General features: G+C 36.0%; 2 protein-coding genes and 2 pseudogenes across 7 annotated transcripts; 2 read left to right on the forward strand and 2 right to left on the reverse strand.

Annotated features, from left to right (window-relative positions):
- The first annotated feature begins 151 nt into the window (after positions 1-151).
- Positions 152-20,701, forward strand: LOC104753010 (uncharacterized). 4 transcript variants are annotated; one of them, XM_019238034.1, is made up of 2 exons: positions 152-236; positions 18,891-20,701. In XM_019238034.1, exons 1-2 carry the CDS (start codon positions 152-154, stop codon positions 20,699-20,701), a joined length of 1,896 nt encoding a protein of 631 aa, XP_019093579.1. The 4 variants fall into 4 exon arrangements, with proteins under 4 accessions (XP_019093579.1, XP_087346583.1, XP_087346582.1 ...); XM_087490457.1 differs by lacking the exon at positions 152-236 and adding an exon at positions 7,901-7,962 and having other exon boundaries at positions 18,970-20,701; XM_087490456.1 differs by lacking the exon at positions 152-236 and adding an exon at positions 18,256-18,269 and having other exon boundaries at positions 18,829-20,701.
- LOC147926124 (uncharacterized) lies at positions 5,094-6,167 on the reverse strand (annotated as a pseudogene).
- Positions 11,685-14,117, reverse strand: LOC147926125 (uncharacterized; annotated as a pseudogene).
- Positions 20,702-21,793: 1,092 nt separating the features above from the next.
- On the forward strand, positions 21,794-23,749 carry LOC104754158 (uncharacterized). Of its 3 annotated transcripts, none has more exons than XM_087490458.1 (2): positions 21,794-22,963; positions 23,069-23,749. In XM_087490458.1, exons 1-2 carry the CDS (start codon positions 21,794-21,796, stop codon positions 23,747-23,749), a joined length of 1,851 nt encoding a protein of 616 aa, XP_087346584.1. The 3 variants fall into 3 exon arrangements, with proteins under 3 accessions (XP_087346584.1, XP_087346585.1, XP_087346586.1); XM_087490459.1 differs by having other exon boundaries at positions 21,794-22,950; positions 23,056-23,749; XM_087490460.1 differs by having other exon boundaries at positions 21,794-22,848; positions 22,954-23,749.
- Positions 23,750-24,025: the final 276 nt, after the last annotated feature.

Raw genomic sequence — 24,025 nt, forward strand, 5'->3', positions numbered from 1 at the left:
ATATATAAACCACAATCCCACCGGTTCGGTATAATGTTCTAAACCAGATCCCCACCGGCTTGTTCACCTCTCCTCTCCGTGTAGAGAGGGTTTTGCGATTTGCAGAGTGAGACTGAGATCGAGTGTGAGAGATTACGACGAAGGAGCCAAAATGCAGAGATCGATTTCGAGACTAATTTCATCCAAGGCGGAGAGAATTGTTCGCCGGAATCTGCAGGGGAAAGGTAATCCTCGAACCGCCGCTCCTTCTTCCTTTAATCGATTCTCCGGACGACGAGCTTTCGCTAGTGGAAGTGGTGATTATAGAGAGAAATTGAGTAGAAATGCGCTGAGTGATATCAAGGTAGATGATGCTATTGGTCTATTCAGTGAGATGGTCAAGTCTCGTCCCTTTCCTTCAATTGTTGATTTCAATAGATTGTTGAGTGCTATTGTTAAGATGAACAAGTTTGATGTTGTCATCTCCTTGGGGGAGAAGATGCAGAATCAGGGAATTGCACACATGATCTCTATACTTATAGTATTTTCAGTAACTGTTTCTGCCGACGGTCTCAGCTTTCGTTTGCTAAATATTAGTATACTTATAGTATTTGTTTTTTTTTTTTGGCGCAATGCTAAGGAGATAATATAGTGAATGACACTCTTTTGGATACTTTTTAGTGAATTGACTGAGCAAGTCGGTATTAATGATATAGATCTCACTATTATGGTTTAGGTGAGGTTCAATTCACAGAGAATTTAATTCGTAGAGTAGTGTACTCGTTTTGTTGTTGATTAACTAATGGGGTGAAAAGCTCTACAGAAAACATAGCTCTGGTTTGATCATAGTGCTCTCCGATGGGTTTTTTCAAGCTGATGATTGTGATAATGCCCAAATGGTATTCCAACTGATGGCTTCTGATGGCGTGCCTCCCAATATCATGACATACACCATTTTGCTAGGTGGACTTTGTGATCATGGGATGGTAGAGAAAGCATTGGTGATCTTCGAGTATATGCAAAAGAGTGAACTGGAATTTGATATATAATATACATATAATATTATGATTGATGGGATGTGCAAGGCTGGTAAAGTGGGAGAAGCGTGAGATTTATTTTGCAGCCTTAGCCTGAAAGGATTGAAGCCTGATGTTGTAAGCTACACTACAATGATCTCAGGGTTCTGTGGGAAACGGTTACTGCACAAAGGGGATGCCTTGTTTAGAAAAATGAAAGAAGATGGGATTATCCCAGATGATTGTACCTATAATACGCTGGATCAGGGCACATCTTAGAAATGGTGACAAAGCCGCATCAACAGGACTCATCAACAAAATGAGGAGTTGCGGGTTTGCTGGAGATGCTTCAACCTTTGGCTTGGTGACTAATATGTTACATGATGGGAGATTGGACAAAAGCTTCCTCGATATGCTTTCTTAAAAACAGTTTCATCGTCCCAGAAAGAAAAGCAGTGAGGTGAATTTGATGTTTTTGCTTCTGTTCAGATGAGAAGTTGTTGTGATAATGTATGATCATATCAGTTGAATCAGAATCGAGAGAGAAAGATGAATAAACTCAGATTCTCATTAATGATCAAAAGAGTTTGTTACAAGATCTTTATGCTGTACATGTGACCTTAACCGATATTAACCAGTAATATTGACTAACTAATCAATCTAAGTTAATCTAATAAACCGGACATTCCAGAGCCCTTAACCAATCTATTATATACAAGTATACTCTCTATTAGCCCCCCTCAAGATGAAGGTGCAAAAATGTTGTAAACACCCATCTTGGAGATTATTTCTATGAATTGAGCTGGATGTAGCGGTTTAGTGAGGACATCAACCAATTGACACCCTGTGTTAACATACATTGTCTTGAGAAAACCAGAGTCAATCTCTTCTCTGATCTTGTAGCAATCTAAATCCACATGTTTCGTTCTCTCGTGAAAAACAGAATTATTGGCAATGTGCAAAGCTGCAGTATTATCACAATAGAGATAAGCAGGTGGTTGAAACGGAACCTTCAAATCAACCAAAAGACGAGAAAGCCAAATGAGCTCCTTTGTCGCCAATGCCATTGCTCTAAACTCAGATTATGCAGAGCTTTGAGAAACCGTGTCTTGCTTCTTCGATCTCCATGAAACCAAGGAATTGCCAACAAACATACAGTACCCCGTGACAGACCTTCGATCATCAATGCAAGTTCCCCAGTCTGCCTGCCTTTCAAGTACTGCAAAACTTGATGAACAGCCTTCAGGTGAGTGTCTCGAGGAGCATGAGAATACTGACAAAGTTTATTAACTGCAAATGCTATGTCAGGTCTCGTGATCTGTAAATACATTAGCTTGCCCACCAACTTCCTGTATTGAGTAGAATCTGGTAATAAAACACCAATTTCTTTGTTCAACTTCACATCTGGATTCATTGGAGTAGAGCTAGGTTTGCACGCAAGAAAACCTGTTGTGGACAACAATTCCAAAATATACTTCGGTTGACAAAGAGTGATACCTTCAGCTGACCTTGCAATCTCGATACCAAGAAAATATTTTGCAGGTCCTAAGTCACGCAGCTTGAAGAACGATTTTAGTTCCTCCTTGAAATCACTCACTGCATCATCACTGTTGCTCACTATCAGGATGTCATCTACATATACCAACACTCCCATGATAACTCCAGAATCATACTTGATAAACAGAGTATGTTCTCCCACCGATTTCTTGAATCCCATTCTACACAACGTAGCAGATAGCTTAAGGAACCACTGTCTAGAAGCTTGCTTCAGACCATAAATTGATTTATGTAGCCACAAAACTCCATTAGGTGGCATGGTCTCTCCTGTTAAGTCTGCATAACCTGGAGGAACTTTCATATATATCTCCTCATCCAAATCTCCATTTAAGAAAGCATTAGAAATGTCTATCTCACTAACAGACCATTTCATCTTAGCTGCCATCATAAACATCAAACGAACAGAAGCCAATTTAGCAACAGGTGAGAAGGTCTCCTCATAATCCAAACCCTCCTCTTGTGTGTAACCTTTTGCAACCAGCCTGGCCTTAAACCGTTCTATACTTCCATCTGCAAAATACTTGATTGTAAAAACCCACTTGCAACCAATAGCCTTCTTGTTAGGTGGTAAACTGCTTGAACTCCAAGTGTTAGTCTGTTTCATCGCACCAATCTCCTCCTTCATTCCATCACACCACACATCATAATCTTTAGCCTCTGAATATCTTTGGGGAACAATGTCGCTAGTGATGGTATTAATGAAGGCACAAAAAGGCTCACATAGATATGAATAAGAAATATAGTTGGAGATAGGATATGGGATAATACTAGTAAATTTATAACAATGAAAGTCCTGCATGTGTTTTGGGGGTTTTCTTTGTCGACGAGATAGAGATTCAGAAGGAATAACTATCTCTGAAGATGTCACATCTTGATGTTGATGTGCATTAGAAGATGTTTGCGCTAGAGGCAGAACATTGGGGATAACAGGAGAATGTAATAGAGGAAAGAAAGTTCTTGAAACATCCGTGATAGTAGATGAGACAAGAGGAAAAATATCCTCATGAAATATGACATGTCTTGAAACTGAAACAGCATGTGTCTCCAAATCTAATAGCTTGTACCCTTTATAACCACTAGGGTATCCTAGAAAAACACAGGCTTTAGCTCTAGGTTCAAACTTATGTCTAAGCTTAGGAGAGGTAGAACTATAACAAAAACACCCAAAACTCTTTAAAGAATGATACTCTGGTGCTTTACTAGTTAACTTCTCAAAAGGAGACTTATTGCCTAAAGCTGGAGTGGGTAACCTATTGATTAAGAAAAAGCTGTTAAGACACAATCACCCCAAAAATCTAATGGAACATTTGATTGAAAGAGAAGAGCCCTAGCAACATTTAAAATATGTTGATGCTTCATTTCCACTACAGATTTTTGCTCTGGAGTTTCTGGACAAGAATGATATGACATGATGCCTTTTTTAGAGAATAATGCATTGAATTTCAATTCATGAGCATTATCAGAATGCACATATTTAAGTTTTGTTTTGTATTGAGTCTCAATCATATTAATAAAAGTGGGAAAGATATGCAAAACATCAGATTTCAATTTCATCAAATAAATCCAAGTGGCTCGACTGTAATCATCTACAATAGTTAGAAAGTATTTATAACCATCATTAGTCGCAACCGAGAATGGACCCCAAGTGTCTATATGTACTAATTCAAAATGAGCATTACACATGTTTTGTCTAAGTTGAAATGGTAAATGCTTTTGTTTAGACAAATGGCAAATATGACAAACTGAGTTCTCTTTATTTCCTTTCATATTCTTCAAACTCAATACATCAGAAAGCAAAGCTATCTTAGACTGAGAAGGATGTCCAAGGCGTCTATGCCATATAAGTGGATCAACAATGACACTAGAACAAACAGGAACAAGAACAGACTGTGGGACAATACCTTTTAAAGAAACAGTATGAGTAGACTCATTGAAATGCAAAACATATAAATTCCCAATCTCAATCCCTTTTCCAATCATCAACTCCTGTGTAAGATCCTGAATAAAGCATTCATCAGAAGTAAAACTCACTTTAGTGTTCAAAGTCTTAGTCAAAACACTAACACTGATCAAATTAAATTTGAACTCAGGAATATAAAGCACATTATGCAGAATGATAGTATCAGTCAATTGAATAAAACCTATACCCACTATTCTAATAGTATAACCATTAGGGAGAGTAACAAAGGTTTTATCTAAGGGTTTAAATTCTACGTAAAGGCTTCTATTGTGAGTAACATGGTGAGTAGCCCCTGAATCAATTACCCATGCTCTAGGAGACACAGTTGGTTCTTTAGATAATGAAGATACGAGCATGTCATAGTAAGCATTGGAGTATAGTGACAGGAAAATACCTGAAATATGTGAGATTACAGGGACAGAAGTTGAAGTCGAAGCACAAGGATTAGGAGGTGTGGTAATTGTTGCAGTAGAGGTGTGAAGCTTGGAACTCAGATACGAAATCACACTCTGAATCTGATCAGTAGACATTTCTTCACAAGCAGACTCTACATTCTCCTTCTAATCCATTTGAGATTGATATTATGTAGCAGCAAGGTTTGTAGTCCCAATGGTTTGAGGTTTCTTCCACTTAGAACCAAATCCCGGAGGAAAACCATGGAGCTTGTAACACTTATCTGCAGTATGGCCAATCTTATGACAATGGGAACATTTCGGTTTCTGAAAACCATTGTGTGCTAAGAGCACCTTTGACTGATCAGGAACATAGTTTGATTGAACTTGGAAAGCAATTGGATTAGGGAAATTACTTATTGGTGATCCTCCCACAATCCTTTGACTCTCATCTTGATCAAGCATATTATATATCTCTGTCAGACTTTGTCATGGCTTCATATTCAGAATCTGACCACGTCTGTTAGCAAAGTTATCATTCAGTCCCATAAGAAACTGTATGATCTTACTTGTCTCGGCCTCTTCCATCAACTCCTTGACATGGTCACAGTTACACTTCTTCACAGTAGTGAGCTTGGTATTTGCCAATTGTTCCCAAAGCGTTTTCTTCTTGGTGTAATAGGCTGACAAATCCAAGTTTCCCTGTTTCAGTGTGCTGATTGCCTGTTCAAGTTGATACTTCCTTGGAAGATTACTGACTCTAAACCGCAGAAACAAATCATTCCACATTTCAGCAGCATCATCATAGTATAAGATACTATCGTATATCTTCTGATTGACAGCATTCAGTATCCAAGCCTTAACCATACTGTTGCATCGACTCCATATCTTGAATATTTGACTATCAATCTCTGGTCTAGGAAGTGAACCATCAACAAAGCTAATCTAATTCTTAGCATCGAGACTCATACGCATAGCTATAGACCAGTTATTATAGTTGGATCCATCAAGAGTATGTGAGACTATGGAAAGACCTGGGTGATCATATGCGTGCAAGAAGAAAGGACTATGAGCGTTGTTGTACGACTCAATCTCTTCAGAAATCATGGTAGATCTGCCGCGAACCGCCGTAAACTTCGGATGTGGTGTCAACGCGATGTCATCGTCTGCTGGATGTGAGGATCCAGCTCGAGTCTTCATCGGTGAGTAATCCGACTCTGGAGAAGCGTTGCGAACAGTCGTCTTCTTCTTCTGTTTCACCATTGGATGTAATCGAAGCTCAGATGTGCAATTTGTATGAAATCGGAAGCTGGAAACATGAATCTCCTCCGCTTGAGCTCAAATTTTGCACAAATTTGGAATCGACACACCAAATCAATGAAGAAAACAAGAATAATCTGGAAAAGATTACGAATCAGAGATCAAAACGAGCTTGAAATTGCTCTGATACCATATCAGTTGAATCAGAATTGAGAGAGAAAGATGAATAAACTCAGATTCTCATTAATGATCAAAAGAGTTTGTTACAAGATCTTTATGCTGTACATGTGACCTTAACCAGTATTAACCAGTAATATTGACTAACTAATCAATCTAAGTTAATCTAATAAACCTGACATTCTAAAGCCCTTAACCAATCTATTATATACAAGTATACTCTCTATTAGAAAATATGACTGATTAAATTTGTTATTTTCTTCCTAGCTCCTATCAAGACAACATGTTAAGAAGCTTGAGAAAGGTGTCGTAAGTTTACAAGAGGCAATAGATAATTTCGTCGTCTGTTTCAAAAAATCTCTAAAGATTGGTCTCTCTCTCATATGCTTTGTAAATTTCTTCGTCTGATTTGGTCAGACTCCTATGAGATTACATATCTTCTCAGAACAAGATCTGAAGATCTAGCTTCTCTAATTGAACTTTTAGGTTCTGAGTGTTTTTTATGCTTTAAGATTGAAGGTCGCATATTTGAGTTTTTGTGTAGAGTTTTTAAAACGTTGCGTTTTGGGGCTTAAAATTGGGAAAACAAAAAACTCATGCAATTGAAGGTCGCATATTTGAGTTTTGCCCATGTAGAATGTTAGAAAACGTTGCGTTTCGTGCTTAAAAAAAGTAGAGAAACAACTGAGAAATTCAATATCCGGTTTATCCAGACCGGAGTGACTCAATTGGAATTTCGCAGAATATAATACGACTTTGCAATACGTTAATCCTACTATATTAATTGAGAAGTACAAATATAAAACTAACCTTAAAATGTGTAAAAAATTACATTCAATTGTCATTAGAAAAACTTAATTAAAATTAAATATCAATTAAATAAATATTTATAATTAAAAAAACGAAAATGGAGGATACATCAGATAAAATAAATTGTAGAAAAATAAAAAAAGAATCTATTAGAATCAAAAAACTAATTTATACTTAAAAAAACTAATAGATAAGATTTATTTTTTACATGTTAGTTATTTTTTTTACTTACTTCACAACTATAGCAAATATTTCGTTTAACTGACAAAGATTTAAATAATTTCATTCATTACATGCAAATATTTTATTAACAGGTTTTCAATAAACAATTTTAAAATACAAAAGTTATAATATAAGCAACACACTTTTAATCACAAACCATTATAAATAACATAACAAAATAAATTATTATAAATTTTTATAAAAAGATGTTCAGCCAGCTGTTTTTGGCCGAATAATTATAGGGAAATTGATAGAACTGGTCGAAGACTTTTTTTTAATCTGTCATTACGACAATTATTAAATGAAGAATAATAATAGTAATAAACAGAGACATACATCTGGTTTAACAAAACCAGATGTAACCAAATTGGTATTGAACCGACTGCTTTAATCATAGGGTTTCTCTCTCTCTCTCCCTTGAGAAGATGAGGAGATTGTTTGCGATTGCGTCGACGGGAAAGAGATTCGCTCTTCAGAAAGGTAAACATGGAACTGCTCCTTCTTCGTTTAGCCATTGCAGTTTCTGGGTACGAGCTTTTTCTAGTGGTGGCAGTAGTGATGTTTACAGAGAGAAATTGAGTAGAAATGTGTTACAGGACATTAAGTTAGACGATGCAATTGGGTTGTTCGGTGATATGGTCAAGTCTCGCCCTTTGCCTTCCATTGTTTATTTCAGTAAATTGTTGACTGCAATTGCTAAGATGAAGAAGTTTGATCTTGTCATCTCCTTTGGGGAACAGATGCAGAATCTGGGGATTTCTCATAATCTCTTTACTTACAGCATTTTGATTAACTGTTTTTGCCGCTCCTCTCAGCTTTCTCTTGCTTTAGCCATTTTGGGGAAGATGATGAAACTCGGCTATGAGCCTAGCATTGACCACTCGGCTAAGAGATGGTGACAAAGCAGCATCAGTAGAACTTATCAAAGAAATGAGGAGTTGCGGGTTTGTCGGAGATGCTTCGACCTTTGGCTTGGTGACTAATATGTTACATGATGGGAGATTGGACAAAAGCTTCCTCGATATGCTTTCTTAAAAACAGTTTCATCATCCTGGAGACATAAGAAGTGAGGTGAGTTGACGTTTTTGCTTCTATCAAAATGAGAAGTTGGTGTTGTAATAATGTCCGATCATTATAAAATATGACTGGATTATATTTGCTATTTTCTTTCTAGGTAAACCGTTACGTACAAGAGTTGATCGCAAACATACTTGTTGTTTTGTTGAGACAAGAATAGTAGTCTTCAAAGACTGAGAAGCTCATATCATGAAGATTTAAGACGTCAATTGATGTTTGTTGTATGCAAGTTCAAATCTTTTCATTATTTTTTTCCCTAACTAGGTTGATAGATTGTTATATCTTTACAAGACCGTATCTTTATTTCTCTTTCATAATAATGCAAAAGTATTTTGAGATTGTGATTTGAAATACTCCTGCCTGGTTTCGGATTTGAGCGTGTAGTGGAAACAGAGTTAATTACTAATTTTGTTTAGCAAACTTGTAAGGTTATAAAGGAGTTAGGTAACCTTACATAGTACGGAAAACATTTTTAATAAAAAGACATAGGATTAGAGATTATTACAATGAAGTGTCATTCAAATAAGAATAAGGATAGATATAATTCTTGAAGCCAAACATGTACAATTAATAAGGAAAGGAAATCTTTGAAAAATCGTAATCTCTATTAATTATCACATACTATAACAGATATAAAGATTTGCAATTAACAAATACTAACCATACGTGAGATCTTTTCAATAATTAGCATTTCAAACTTTCCAAATCCGAATCTTAACAATTACTACGATTTTAAATATTAACCATATCTTGAATTGTTAGGATATATTCAAAATCTTAAAAAAATTATTATCTACTTACCAAATGTGCACACAATATTAATTACCATCACCTTAATCATAGACATTTTTAATTAAAAAAAATCGTAAATATATGAACAAAAATCATAATTTTGTTATATAAATATATGGTATCAATTGCATCTATCCTATTGATGGAACTGCTGACCTCCACTATAAATATAATCATCGCTATACATAGTTTAGTATACCCGATCCTACTTGAAATCTCGAATTTTGTATATCAAAATGGCAACCAACGATGGCAAATCCGAATCATGATGTAAGATTTTTCAAATCAGTGGGGATATACTGAAGGTTGTTTTATCGGGTGAAATAATAAAGAGATCATCAGTTATAAACAATGATTTCAATTTAAAAGTATTTAGTATGCATATTGCTTTTTTAATACTATGAAACTATTTTATGTTTAACTGTACTTTTATAGGGTTAAAAAAATCATGTTTAACTCAAAAAAATATATGTAAGCATTTATGTTATATTTTCAACTACTCTTAATTTTTTTTTATGTTTATAGTATTATAATATTTTCATCCTTGAAAAGTGTTCCTATTTACATCATGGTTGATGAAATCCTCACTAATTAACAACTAATTGTTTTGTTTATGTTTACTAAATTATATCTTTAATTAAGATTTTCTATTTTAAATTGATTTTTTCATTATATATATTATTACAGATACATGAAAATACCAGTATAGATACATAGAGTCGCCAATATATAAATAATTTTAATGTTTATTTTGCCACACATTATTTTTATTATTTATGTGTATATATATGTTTGCAGGCGGTAAAAAAGAACAAATGTTGTTAGTACATATGGTGTCAAAGAGAATACATGTAAGAATTTTGTCAAAGGACTTTAATCATGAAAAATATACATTTTAAATGATTCATAATCAATTGTTGATCAAAAAAAAAAGTGATAATCAATTTAATTGTATAGTAGATTTGTGTAACCATCCACACATATAGAGTAGTTATATATGTGTAATATAAAAAAAAATCAAATTGTTTATTAATATATTTTATAAAATCGTTTTTAAATTGTAAATTCACATTTTTGTTAATTTTCATTTATTTGTGTGTTATTTATATTGCGACAATCAAATTAAACGAAACATATTTTAGATTTTTGGTTAAAATCGCATATCAAAACTTATACGAACCAATATCTACAATAAAATTTCAGAAAGATAATTACCAATTTTAAATAATTTAAAAAAATCAATTTTAATTCGATTAAATAAATATAGAACCTATCATACCAACTTTTTTTTGGGGCAAAAAGAAGCTATCATACCAACTAAAACCAAAAAATCTATTATACCAACATAATTATCGTAATTGTATTAACGCATAAGGATAAGTTTCATTAATAAATACCAATGAATAAATATCAAGTTTTAACGGGAATAGTTTTACTTATTTTCACATGTGAATATATAAAATTTTGTGTAACAGGCAAAAACTTTTTTTTTAATAGCTATATTTTATTCTCAAAATCTAACTTGAGTAAGAGCAACTTTGGAATGGATAAATAGATAACTTTGGAATGGAAAAAACTTTGAGTATTTTAAAAACTTTTAGAGAGTTTGTGACTATGAAAACATAAAAAAATAATCTCTTACCCAATCTTTTAAGACATATATCATTGATTATAATTTTTTAAAAATTGAAATACATGATATCCACGGGTTTTGCAAATTTAACAGGAAGAATGCAGACATTGCTCTTGTGGTTTTGGGGGGACGAGTTTTCCATGGGTAAAAAAATAGCAAAATCATTACGAGATAAGATTATTAATGTGGGTTTGTCATGCTATACAATTTAGATTATCGAGTTTAGGAAGTTCTGATCATTATGGCAGATGTTATCCATTTTGATAGATAATTTTTGAGACACTACAAGAAAACATGTGTTTAGCGACACCAACAATCGTCGCTAAACCGTCGCAAAAACCTACTTTGCGACTATTATGCGACTATTTCAGATAGTCGTTAAAAAATGGTCGCAAAATTTAGGTGTATCAAAATGGTCGCAATTTTACGACGGAATTATGACTGCTCTAATATAGTCGCTAATAAGCGAATCTTTACAGACTCTCTATATTAGGAAGCTTCGGTCGTAAACGTAGTTACAGTTCAGTCGCAAGTTAGTGATTAAATTGTGTGACCATTTTCAGACTCCTTTCTGTCGTCGCAAAATAGTCCTCGTTTATTAGTAACCATTTTGCCACTAGTCTGATAATTTCATAGAAATAAATTTGGTCGCAAATTGGTGAGATTTTAGCATATAATAAACCTGTTTTATATATCAAATTTGGTATGAATCACAATAAATTACAATTGAAAACCAAATTACCACAAAAGATATCAAAATCATTCATTAAACATAAAGATTAGCATAATCATTGTATTAACCAAAAATATCATCCTAAAGCAAAAACAAGTAAATGTCTCAAACAAGCAATTCATGTTTTTTTAGATAAAAAGACAATGTTTATAACTTGGAGTAAGTGGAGAAAGGGGATGTGGTGGCTGGTCTTGTGTCTAACTTGGTGGCTGGTGAGTACCTGACACGGTGGCTTCAGGTGTGGAGTCTTCAGGTGTGGAGTCTTCAGGTGTGTTTGCTGGTGTTGTTGCTGGTGTTGTTGCTGGTACTCTTGGTCGCAAGGAAGCAATAATAGTATCATATGCTGGATCTTTCTCTTTCACGTAGATGAGAAGCTCTTGATGCTCCTTCTCACGTCGGGCATTCTCAGCATCTAGATGAGCTATCTTCTTGCGAAGTTGTTCATGAAGCTCGAGAAGTGATGGTTGAGAAGATTCTGCATAGCTTTCCTTCCTTTTCCCTTTCCTTACTGTCTCAACAAGAGATCCAAGACCAAAAAGGTTTCCCTTCTCATCTGTTTGAGTACACTAAAACAAAGAAAAACATCAAGGTTAGAAACATCAAGGTTAGAAACATCAAGGTTAGAAAGTTATCATGAAGAATAATCATACACACTCATCAAAATAAAGAAACTAAGGAGTTACCTTAAGAAATATATCATTCTTTTCATCAATGCTGAGAGTACGATGAGTTGAACGTTCAGAAGAATTCACTGAATTTTCTGGACCATCATCGTCCACTTCACACAGTCTCTCCTCTAATATTTTCTCATAAGTCTCAGCTACTTGTTTAGCTTTTTGATCAACAAACGATCCGTCAGCTCGAGTATGTGTCTTCATGAACACTTCAGCAAATGATACCGGACGGCCCAATTCTTCTTCCTACAAAGAAATTGTGAAATGTTAAAATCATGGAAACAAGGTGTTTAGAGTGTTATAATCATGGAAGCAAGGTGTTTAGGGTGTTATATCATGGAAGCAATGTAAAATTACCATTTCTTGATGAACTTGCACATATGATTTCTGACCGGCAAGGTGTTTGTGGACTCCAAGACCACCACGATCGGAGTTTCTGCACTGCGAGGCATTTGTGCTCCTCTCCATTACATCAGGTTCGTTCCAATGTTCACACATCTCAGCCCACAGTTCTGCACTGGTGATCCAAACAGGTTGTTTACCACTGCTTTTAGCTTGACTAACAATGCCTTTCATTCGCTTCTTGGCTATCTTTAAGAACCCCTCTCTAACAAGCTCAGTAATCCCAATATCCCAATAGAACTTCCGCTACATATTACAATTGAGTTAAGTTAGTGATGATACTAAGTCAGTTATGAGAGATAATAAAACTTTGAAAGCTATAAGACATTACCGCAAATGTACTGAAATATTTCTCTTGAATGTGTTTAGGAGTAACCTTCCAGCTGTAGTAAGGACCATCGAATTTCCTTCTAAATATTCCAGAGATCACGCGAGAAATCTTTCCTTTGTGTCTGTTAAACCTGTCACAAAACAAACACAATCAGTCTTAACCAATACAAAGTAACACAATCAGTATTATCGAAACAATCAAACACAACCTCTACTTAATGAACAAAACAATCAATCTCAACCTACCACTAAGAGCAAAGAGAACAATCTCAATCTCAATCGCAAAACAAAACAAACAATCTCAATCTCAATCTCAACTTAATCAACAAAACAAACAATCTCAATCTCAAAACAAACAGTCAATCTCAACCTACCAAACAATAAAACACGACCTCTAACTCAACCTAACTCTAAGAGCAAAAAACACAACCTCTAACTCAACCTAACTCTAAGAGAAATTACCATAGAGTCTCAACGTCGGGGATGGGATCGACAGACAGAACTGGGAGATGTTGTCGGCCTGGAAGAGCTAGCATTGCATCTAACTAACCTTGGTAGTCTTGTTCGGCAGGATTAGGAATAGGGTTTTCTTCTTCGGCATGATTGGGATTAGGGTTTACTTCTTCGTAATCCTCTTCTTGTTCTTGTATAAGTGGAGGAAGAGGAGGCGGTGGTTGAGGAGCAAGAACCGGTGCTTGAGAACCAACCCGCGGTTGTTGGGAACCAACCCGCGGTGGGGGAGAAGCAACCCGCGGTGGTGGAGAAGCAACCCGCGGTGGTTGAGAAGCAGGAGGTGATTGTTGTGTCCTCGGCGGAAACTGGGACGGCATAGTTCTATACGAATTACTCACGGACTGAGAGCCTGATGGATTCGAGGAGTGAGACGACGTTCCGACACCACTTCGACCTCCGCGTGAAGTCGCACCATTGGAGGCCTGATTAACTGCGGCTCCAATGGGTTCCCTCGCACCATTGGAGGCCTGATTAACGGCGGCAGAACTGGGATTAGTCGCACCATTATAAACCCTAACACCTCCAGCGGAACTGGCTCCGCGACCCCTACCACCTCCAGCTGATTTGCCTCCGCGACCCCTACCAGCCATTAGAGAGAGTTGAGAAAGAGGAGAGATTTGAGAGAAGAAGAGGCGAGATTTGATCGATTGAGAGGAAGAGGAGAGATTTGAGAGGAGAAAGAAGAGAGAGTTGAAAGGTTTTCGAAACTTTGTCAAAATAGAAAGAGAGAAACAAGAGAATTTGTTGTGTTCTTTGCCTAGTAATTAACGAAGAGGAGTCGCAAAGTGGTTGCAAAAGAGACACATACTAAAAAAAAGGGGGGAATATTACGCGCCTAAACCTTGGCAAAAATAATAAAATGGTTAAAATTAGTAACACAATGGTCACATAAGGGTAGCGAAATCGTCGCAAATTCAGTAGCAAGATAGTCGCAAAAATCAAGAGTCCAAAAGTTAGTAACAAGTTAGTCGCAATGTGTTACCTTTTTGTGACTCTCCGACTTTGGTAACAATACAAATTTTTGGAATCTATAATTTTTGTACAATTCTATTGATATCAATCAACAATATGGACTCATGATTGTCTTATAGTGTATGTGGAATAGTTTATGACCTTTAAATATTGTTTTTATATCTTTGTTTTGCAATTTTCATAGAATCATAAACCTTCTTATGAAATAACATGTATACTCTTTACAATGATTTAGATATTATGAAATTTTTGTGTCTAAATACTAAAATGGAAAGCTTTGACAAAGTTTATATGACTGATATTGATCAATTCAAAGTGAAAATGTGTATAGAAACATGTTAACATTTCTCTAATGTGAAATTTCAAATTCAACAAATCGAGAGTTGCTAAAGAGTCGCAAACCAGTAGCTAATTCAGGTGTTAGTCGCTAAATAGTCGCAAAAGAGTCTCTACCTCAGGTGTTAGACGCTAAACAGTCGCAAAAGTAGTTGCACAGTGGTCGCAAATTCAGTAGCAAGATAGTCGCAAAAATCAAGAGTCCCAAAGTTAGTAACAAGTTAGTCCCAATGTGTTACCCTTTTGTGACTCTCCGACTTTGGTCACAATACAAATTTTTGGAATCTATAATTTTTGTACAATTCTATTGATATCAATCAACAATATGGACTCATGATTGTCTTATAGTGTATGTGGAATAGTTTATGACCTTTAAATATTGTTTTTATATCTTTGTTTTGCAATTTTCATAGAATCCTAAACCTTCTTATGAAATAACATGTATACTCTTTACAATGATTTAGATATTATGAAATTTTTGTGTCTAAATACTAAAATGGAAAGCTTTGACAAAGTTTATATGACTGATATTGATCAATTCAAAGTGAAAATATGTATATAAACATGTTAACATTTCTCTAATGTGAAATTTCAAATTCAACAAATCGAGAGTTGCTAAAGAGTCGCAAACCAGTAGCTAATTCAGGTGTTAGTCGCTAAACAGTCGCAAAAGAGTCTCTACCTCAGGTGTTAGACGCTAAACAGTCGCAAAAGTAGTTGCACAGTGGTCGCAAATTCAGTAGCAAGATAGTCGCAAAAATCAAGAGTCCCAAAGTTAGTAACAAGTTAGTCGCAATGTGTTACCCTTTTGTGACTCTCCGACTTTGGTCACAATACAAATTTTTGGAATCTATAATTTTTGCACAATTCTATTGATATCAATCAACAATATGGACTCATGATTGTCTTATAGTGTATATGGAATAGTTTATGACCTTTAAATATTGTTTTTATATCTTTGTTTTGCAATTTTCATAGAATCCTAAACCTTCTTATGAAATAACATGTATACTCTTTACAATGATTTAGATATTATGAAATTTTTGTGTCTAAATACTAAAATGGAAAGCTTTGACAAAGTTTATATGACTGATATTGATCAATTCAAAGTGGAAATGTGTATAGAAACATGTTAACATTTATCTAATGTGAAATTTCAAATTCAACAAATCGAGAGTTGCTAAAGAGTCGCAAACCAGTAGCTAATTCAGGTGTTAGTCGCTAAACAGTCGCAAAAGAAGTTGAAAATAAGTCGCACATGTCGTAGCAACTTCGTCGCAAAAAATAGGAGTTAGCAAGTTATCGATAAATAAACTTGTGACTCGAGTATACGTTGCAAAATCGTTGCTAATTTGTGACTCTTTGTGTTTTACAAATTATTGTCACTGAACAGTCTCAAAATGCGATTGTTTTGTGACTATAATGTTTCCGTCGTAAATTTGCGACTGTTTTGCTTCTTCTTTACATTTAGTCGGGAAACAGTCGTAATTCAATCGCTAAATGGTTGCTATTTTTTGCGACTGAACAAAGAGTCACAACTGGTAGTCGCTAAATGCAGGTTTTCTTGTAGTGAGAAATATAAAGAAAATTTGTATAATGTCCACTAATTTGTAAAAATTAAATATCCAAACAAAAAATACATGAAATACGAGTATCACATCCAAATTTTCTACCTATTTTTTTATCGGTTGGACCAAAATATACAATATCAAATAGATAAATTTATTTAAATAATGATTATAAAATAGAATATACACGACATTTATGGGGTGTGACAGATTTTTTCTGTACCGAAATAAATATTCTTTCCTCTTTTTTTTTTTAATTATTATTGTAGTTGTTGATAACAAAACAAATATTATGTTGTCTAAAAGAAAATAAAAACATATCAAATGCTATACTGATACGAGTTAGATTTATAAATGTTACTAATATTCATTAAAAATTGTTTATAAACATAACTCTGCACATACGTAATATATTGTAAATTTAATAATAACTTAAATTTTTGAAATCAAGGCGGTTATATTATAGAGCGGAAGCAATATATTGTAGAGAGAAGAGAATGTTTTTCAGTCAGAAAAAAAAAAGCTGACCTGCATTATATTTCAGTAATGCGACTATGCGAGAAGAGTCTTCTCCATTATCGCTAGTCTCTAAATGTCACAGAACTCTACTTTTCTTGGTATTTTCTGACAGCTGACTGGACATTTTCAAGAGTCAAAAATTTCATTTTCTTCTTCTGATGAGAGAATAATAAAAATACTTTAGATTCAATGGATGCAATACGACGAGTTAACTAGTGATTCTAAAAGCAGAGAAGAACCTGGAAATCAGAGGCGACCCAAACATTCGAAAGTCAGTTACTTGCTTTCTTATTGAAAACTGATCAGAGATCGAATTCAGAACACTCCTCTCTAGGTCAGGTCACACAACACACACCAGTGACATCTAATTAGTGAAATCATCTATCACATGATCTGACTGATCATGTGAGCAAAGAATGTGATACGGAGTCTAAAATATTTTAAGATAGACTGGTTAAAGTCTAAAAGAATGTGACATCTAACTGGTTAATTAAGTCTTTTAATCTGAGACAAAACCGGTTTAATGAAACCGGTTGCAACAGAATCAACATTGAACCGACTGCTTCAGTTATAGGGGTTTCTCTCTCTTTCTCTCGCTCCCCTACTACCTACCTTGTTCGATTCTTCAATTTGATTATTGCTCCTATCATTCTTGTTATATGTAAGTTCCAATCGTTTCATCTTTTTTTCTTTCTTAACTAGGTTGATTGATTGTTATATTTTATTTCTGCATCATAATGCAAAAGTCTTTTGTGATTGTGATTTGAAATACGCTTGTCTGGTTTCGGGTTCGGGTTTGAAGGTGCTGTGGAACAAAGTTAGTAACTAATTTTGCTTGCAACCGTTTTTGCTGCTATTCTATAAGAAAATATTCGTGTGATGTTATGTCTGCGCTTCATGGAACCTCTCTGATTCTATTTGTTACTTTCCTGCTAGGTTTGAGGCTATTCTCATACAGTTGTTGACTTGTTGTCCAGTTAACAACAAGAATGATTCTCAAAGTCATAGAAGCTTATATCATGAGAATTTCAGACTTCAAATGTTGTTTGCTATGTATGTAAGTTCTAATCTTTTACCTTTTCAGGATTGCAGTATGGTAGCATATCAATCATAAAGCCACCGAAACCGTGTTAGTCCTCCAAAATATGTCACTTCACTCGAGAGTCATATTGGTGTTGAAGTATTGTTGGAGGTTGGAGGCTATTTTTATATATGCTCTGTCCCCTGGATATGTAAATACAACAATTGATTCAGGTAGATCGAGGATGTATGCCAACCGATACTGCTTGATGTAAGATCCAGGTGTGGTATCTCAGCTTTGCTGCAATGTATAATGAGGCTGTTATCGTCTTTGCTTGAAAGGGACCATAAAAGTCTTGGGCGTTCTTCTGAAAGTGATAACTTAAAAAGTCACTAATTCTAAGAAATAGCATTCTTAGCTACCAAACGCACAGGCCAAGCCAATTTGCAAATGTTGCTGTCTTATCTAGCCATATTGTACTTTAATGATATGAGAAAACATCCCTTTTGCTTGTAAAATAGCTATTTGCTTTAAATTCAATTCCAAAAACCATTGCTGTTGGAGATCCAGTTACCCCACCAACAATGAAGTCAGTTCAGTTTTGTAAGACATATCAATGATACATAACATATTTGGAGGAACCAAAAACAGCCATCACCAATTATCTCTGCCAAAAGGCCCAAAAGTAATTAGAGAAATTGACTAATTGAGATCGATTGACATAAAAAGTAACATACAATGCAAACCGGGTTGCAAACCAGAACCGCACCGGTTAGCGTTTCTCTCCGTGTAAGAGATGGCTATAGGGTTTTGCGATTTGCAGAGTGAGAGAGTTCGTTGAGACTTTGAGATTGAGAAAGGAGCTCAAATCGATAAGATGCAGAGATCGATTTCATCGACGGCGAAGAGATATGTTCGCCGGAATCATCAGCAGGGTAAAGGTAATCTTGCTCCTTCTTCCTTTAATCTTTGCTGGGGACGAAGAGATTTTGCTGGTGGGAGTGGTGATTACAGAGAGAAATTGAGAAATGGGCTGAGTGATTTAAAGCTAGACGATGCAATTGGGTTGTTCGGTGACATGGTCAAGTCTCTTCCTTTTCCTTCAATCATTGAATTCAATAAACTGTTGAGTACAATTGCTAAGATGAAAAAGTTCGATGTTGTCATCTCCTTGGGGGAGAAGATGCAAAATCTGGGAATCTCATATGATCTCTATTCTTACAATATTTTCATTAACTGTTTTTGTCGCCAGTCTCATCTCTCTCTTGCTTTAGCTGTTCTTGGGAAGATGATGAAACTCGGTTATGAGCCCGATGATGTCACGCTTTCTTCTCTTCTCAATGGTTTCTGTCACAGTAAGAGGATTTCTGATGCCGTAGCTTTGGTTGATCAGATGGTGGCTATGGGATATAAACCCGATACGGTGACATTCACAACTTTGATTCATGGCCTTTTTCTCCACAACAAAGCTTCCGAAGCTGTGGCTTTAGTTGACCGGATGGCTGAGAAAGGTTGTCAACCAAGTCTGGTTACTTACGGTGCTGTATTGAACGGAATATGTAAGAGAGGTGATACTGATTTGGCTTTAAGTCTGCTCAACAAGATGGAACAAGGTAAAATAGAGGCTGATGTAGTCATCTACAACACAGTCATCGATTCTCTTTGCAAATACAAACATGTGGATGATGCACTTGACATGTTCAATGAAATGGAGATCAAAGGAATCAGACCGGATGTTGTTACCTACAGCTGCCTCATTAGTTGCCTTTGTAATTACGGAAGATGGGATCAATCTGCTAGACTACTAAGCAATATGATTGAGCAGAAAATCAACCCCAATGTAGTTACATTCAATGCATTGATTGATGCTTTTGCGAAAGAGGGCAAGCTTTCTGAGGCTGAAAAGTTGTACAAGGAGATGATCCAAAGGTCTATAAATCCTGATATTTTCACTTACAATTCATTGATCAATGGGTTTTGTATGCACGATCTCCTAGACAAGGCTAAGCATATGGTTGAGCTCATGGTTACCAAGGATTGTCTCCCAGATGTAGTGACATATAATACTCTTATAAAGGGATTTTGCAAGTCTAAGAGAGTGGAAGAAGGTATGGAAGTCTTCCGCGAGATGTCTCAAAGAGGATTGATTGGCAACACAGTCACTTACAACACACTTATCCAAGGGTTTTTTCATGATGGCAACTGTGAATATGCCCAAATGTTATTCAAACAGATGGTTTCTGATCGTGTGCCTGCCAGTATTATGACGTACAACATCTTATTAGATGGGCTTTGTAATCATGGGAAGCTAGAGACAGCATTGGTCATATTCAAGGACATGCAAAAGAGTAAAATGGAACTTACTATTATTACATATTCTACTATGATTGATGGGATGTGCAAGGCTGGGAAGGTGGGAGAAGCGTGGAATTTATTTCGTAGCCTCAGCCTTAAAGGAGTGAAACCTGATGTTGTAACCTACACAACAATGATCTCAGGATTATGTAGGAAAAGCTTAATGCAAGAAGCAGATGCCTTGTTCAGAAAAATGAAAGAAGATGGGATTCTCCCAGATAGTGGCACCTTTAATACGCTGATTAGGGCGCATCTTAGAGATGGTGAACAAGCCGCATCAGCAGAACTTATCAAAGAAATGAGGAGTTGCGGGTTTGCTGGAGATGCTTCCACCTTTGGCTTGGTCACTAATATGTTACATGATGGCAGATTGGACAAAAAATTCATCGATATGCTTTCTTAAAAACAGTTTCATCATCCTGGAGAGAAAAGCTGTGAGGTGAATTTGACGTTTTTGCTTCAGTTCAATTGAGAAGTTGTTGTAATATCTGATCACTATAAAATCTGACTTGATTATAAAATATGACAGGTACTTGCTTTTTTGTTGAAAAATTGATAGTAGAAAAAATTCAGAGCACTCCCAAGTTCACGATATATTGGTCAGGTCACACACCATTAACATCTTATCAGCTTACAGAATTCCACGATTATCTCCTATAAGACCACCAAAAATGTTGTAACCATGATTCAATATGAGTTAAATAAAAGCTATGCAGTTCACAATAAATTCACACGGGAGGTGAGGAACAAAAACAAAAGTAATATAGATTAGTATCAGTACAGTAATGTTCGCGAAGCTTATACAAAACTGTAACCACATATCTATCTGCCTGCCTGTAAACATGAGAACATCCGTTAAGAAATAAACAACATGAAAACTTAATTGACCTCATAGATGCTGCTTTCAAGGGAATATGGTTTATTTGCTCTCTGACTATTCTCTCTGAGGATGAAGAAAGTGTTTTAAGAAAGCATATCGAGGAAGATATGATTCTAGAGAAGAGTGCGCTTGTAATCAAGAATTCAAGATCCTCAGAAATAGTTTAGTAGTAGTCCAGTGGAAGTCGTAAGATGATGACATTGGTTTTGTATGCACAATGATATGTTTTGTTTTGATGGTTAGCCAGATGTTTATATCAATGTAGTAGTGACATATGTATATTACTCTCATAAATTGATTTTGTGCTAAATACAGAGTTTGTACACTGTATAGTTGAATGATAGACAAAGCCGCATCAGCAGAACTCATCAGTTGGTCCTGATCCGAAAACCCGAACCGGATGTTATAAAATACATATGAAACCAAACTACTCAACCGTATAGAAGTCAGAGTGAACCGGTCGGTTAGTAAAATATGAAAGATGAAGAAATATTAACCGTCCAATCCCGGACTGATCCAACGGCGGTAAAAAACTGAAATCAGTCACACTCTCCTCGTGAGTAGTGTATTTTCTTTTTGGTAGCTGAAGATAGAAGAAACCCAAATCAGCTGAAGATGAGGAGATTGTTGGAGATTGCATCGACGGCGAAGGTATTTGTTCGCCGGAATCTTCAGGGGAAAGGTAATCTTGCTCTTTCTGGTCATAGTTATGATTACAGAGAGAAATTGAGTAGAAATCGGCTGAGTGATTTGAAGCTAGACGATGCTGTTGATCTGTTCAGTGTTATGGTACAGTCTCGTCCCTTTCCTTCAATCATTGAGTTCAGTAAATTGTTGAGTGCTATTGCTAAGATGAAGAAGTACGATGTTGTCATCTCTCTCGGCGAACAGATGCAAAATCTGGGAATTTCACATGATCTCTTTACCTACAGTATTTTCGTTAACTGTTTCTGCCGCTCTTCTCAACTCTCTCTTGCTTTAGCTGTTCTTGGGAAGATGATGAAACTCGGTTATGAGCCCGATGTTGTCACGCTTTCTTCTCTTCTCAATGGTTTTTGTCACAGTAAGAGGATTTCTGATGCCGTAGCTTTGGTTGATCAGATGGTGGCTATGGGATATAAACCCGATACGGTGACATTCACAACTCTGATTCATGGCCTTTTTCTCCACAACAAAGCTTCCGAAGCTGTGGCTTTAGTTGACCGAATGGTTCAAAGAGGTTGTCAACCAAATCTGGTTACTTACGGTGCTGTATTGAACGGAATATGTAAGAGAGGTGATACTGATTTGGCTTTAAGTCTGCTCAACAAGATGGAACAAGGTAAAATAGAGGCTGATGTAGTCATCTACAACACAGTCATCGATTCTCTTTGCAAATACAAACATGTGGATGATGCACTTGACCTGTTCAATGAAATGGAGATCAAAGGAATTAGAGCCAATGTTGTTACCTACAACTCCCTCATTAGTTGCCTTTGTAATTACGGAAGATGGGCAGATGCCTCTCGATTACTTACTGATATGATCGAGAGGAGAATCAACCCCAACGTCGTTACTTTCAATGCTTTGATCGATGCGTTTGTGAAAGAAGGGAAACTATTAGAGGCCAAAAATTTGTATGAGGAGATGATCCGAAGATCATTAGATCCTGATGTTATCACTTACAGTTCATTGATCAATGGGTTTTGTATGCACGATCTCCTAGACAAGGCTAAGCATATGTTTGAGCTCATGGTTACAAAGGATTGCATCCCAAACATAGTGACATATAATACTCTTATAAATGGATTTTGCATGCACGATCGTCTAAACGAGGCCAAGCAGATGTTTTCTTTGATGGTTAGCAAAGATTGTCTACCAGACGAAGTGACATGCAGCACTCTTATAAAGGGATTTTGCAAGTGCAAAAGGGTAAAGGATGGTATGCAACTCTTCCAAGAGATGTTTCAAAGGGGATTGGTTGGAGACACAGTCACTTACACCACTCTTATCCAAGGTTTTTTTCAGGCTGGCGACTGTGATTCTGCCCAAATGGTATTCAAACAGATGGTTTTTGATCGTGTGCCTGCCAGTCTTATGACGTACAACATCTTATTAAATGGGCTTTGTAATAACGGAAAACTAGAGACAGCATTGGTCGTATTCAAGGACATGCAAAAGAGTGAAATGGAACTTAATATCATTACATATAATACTATGATTGATGGGATGTGCAAGGCTGGTAGGGTGGGAGAAGCGTGGGATTTATTTTGTAGCCTCACCCTTAAAGGATTGAAGCTTAATGTTGTAACCTACACAACAATGATCTCCGGATTTTGTAGGAAAAGCTTAATGCAAGAAGCGGATGCCTTGTTCAGAAAAATGAAAGAAGATGGGATTCTCCCAAATTGTGCTACCTATAATACGCTGATTAGGGGGCACCTTAGAGATGGTGACAAAGCTGCATCAGCAGAACTTATCAAAGAAATGAGGAGTTGCGGGTTTGTTGGAGATGCTTCAACCTTTGGCTTGGTCACAAATATGTTACATGATGGGAGATTAGACAAAAGCTTCCTCGATATGCTTTCCTAAACCAGTTTCATCATCCTCCAGAGACAAGCAGTGAGGTGAATTGACGTGTTTGCTTCTAGTTTATTGAGAAGTTGTTGTAATGTCTGTTTATTATAAAATGATTCTGTTTGCTATGTTCCTGCTAGGTTACAGACGAGAGTTGATGCAAACACATATTTTCTCTTGTTGAGACTAGAATAGTCTTTAAAGACTGAGAAGCTCCTATCATGAAGATTTCAGACTTCAACTGATGTTATAGGTTTGATTGATTATTATGAAGCTCCTTCATAATACTCT

This window comes from Camelina sativa, chromosome 16 (genome assembly GCF_030686135.1).
Source record: "Camelina sativa cultivar CO46 ecotype springtype chromosome 16, ASM3068613v1".
NCBI classification, from domain to species: Eukaryota; Viridiplantae; Streptophyta; class Magnoliopsida; order Brassicales; family Brassicaceae; genus Camelina; species Camelina sativa.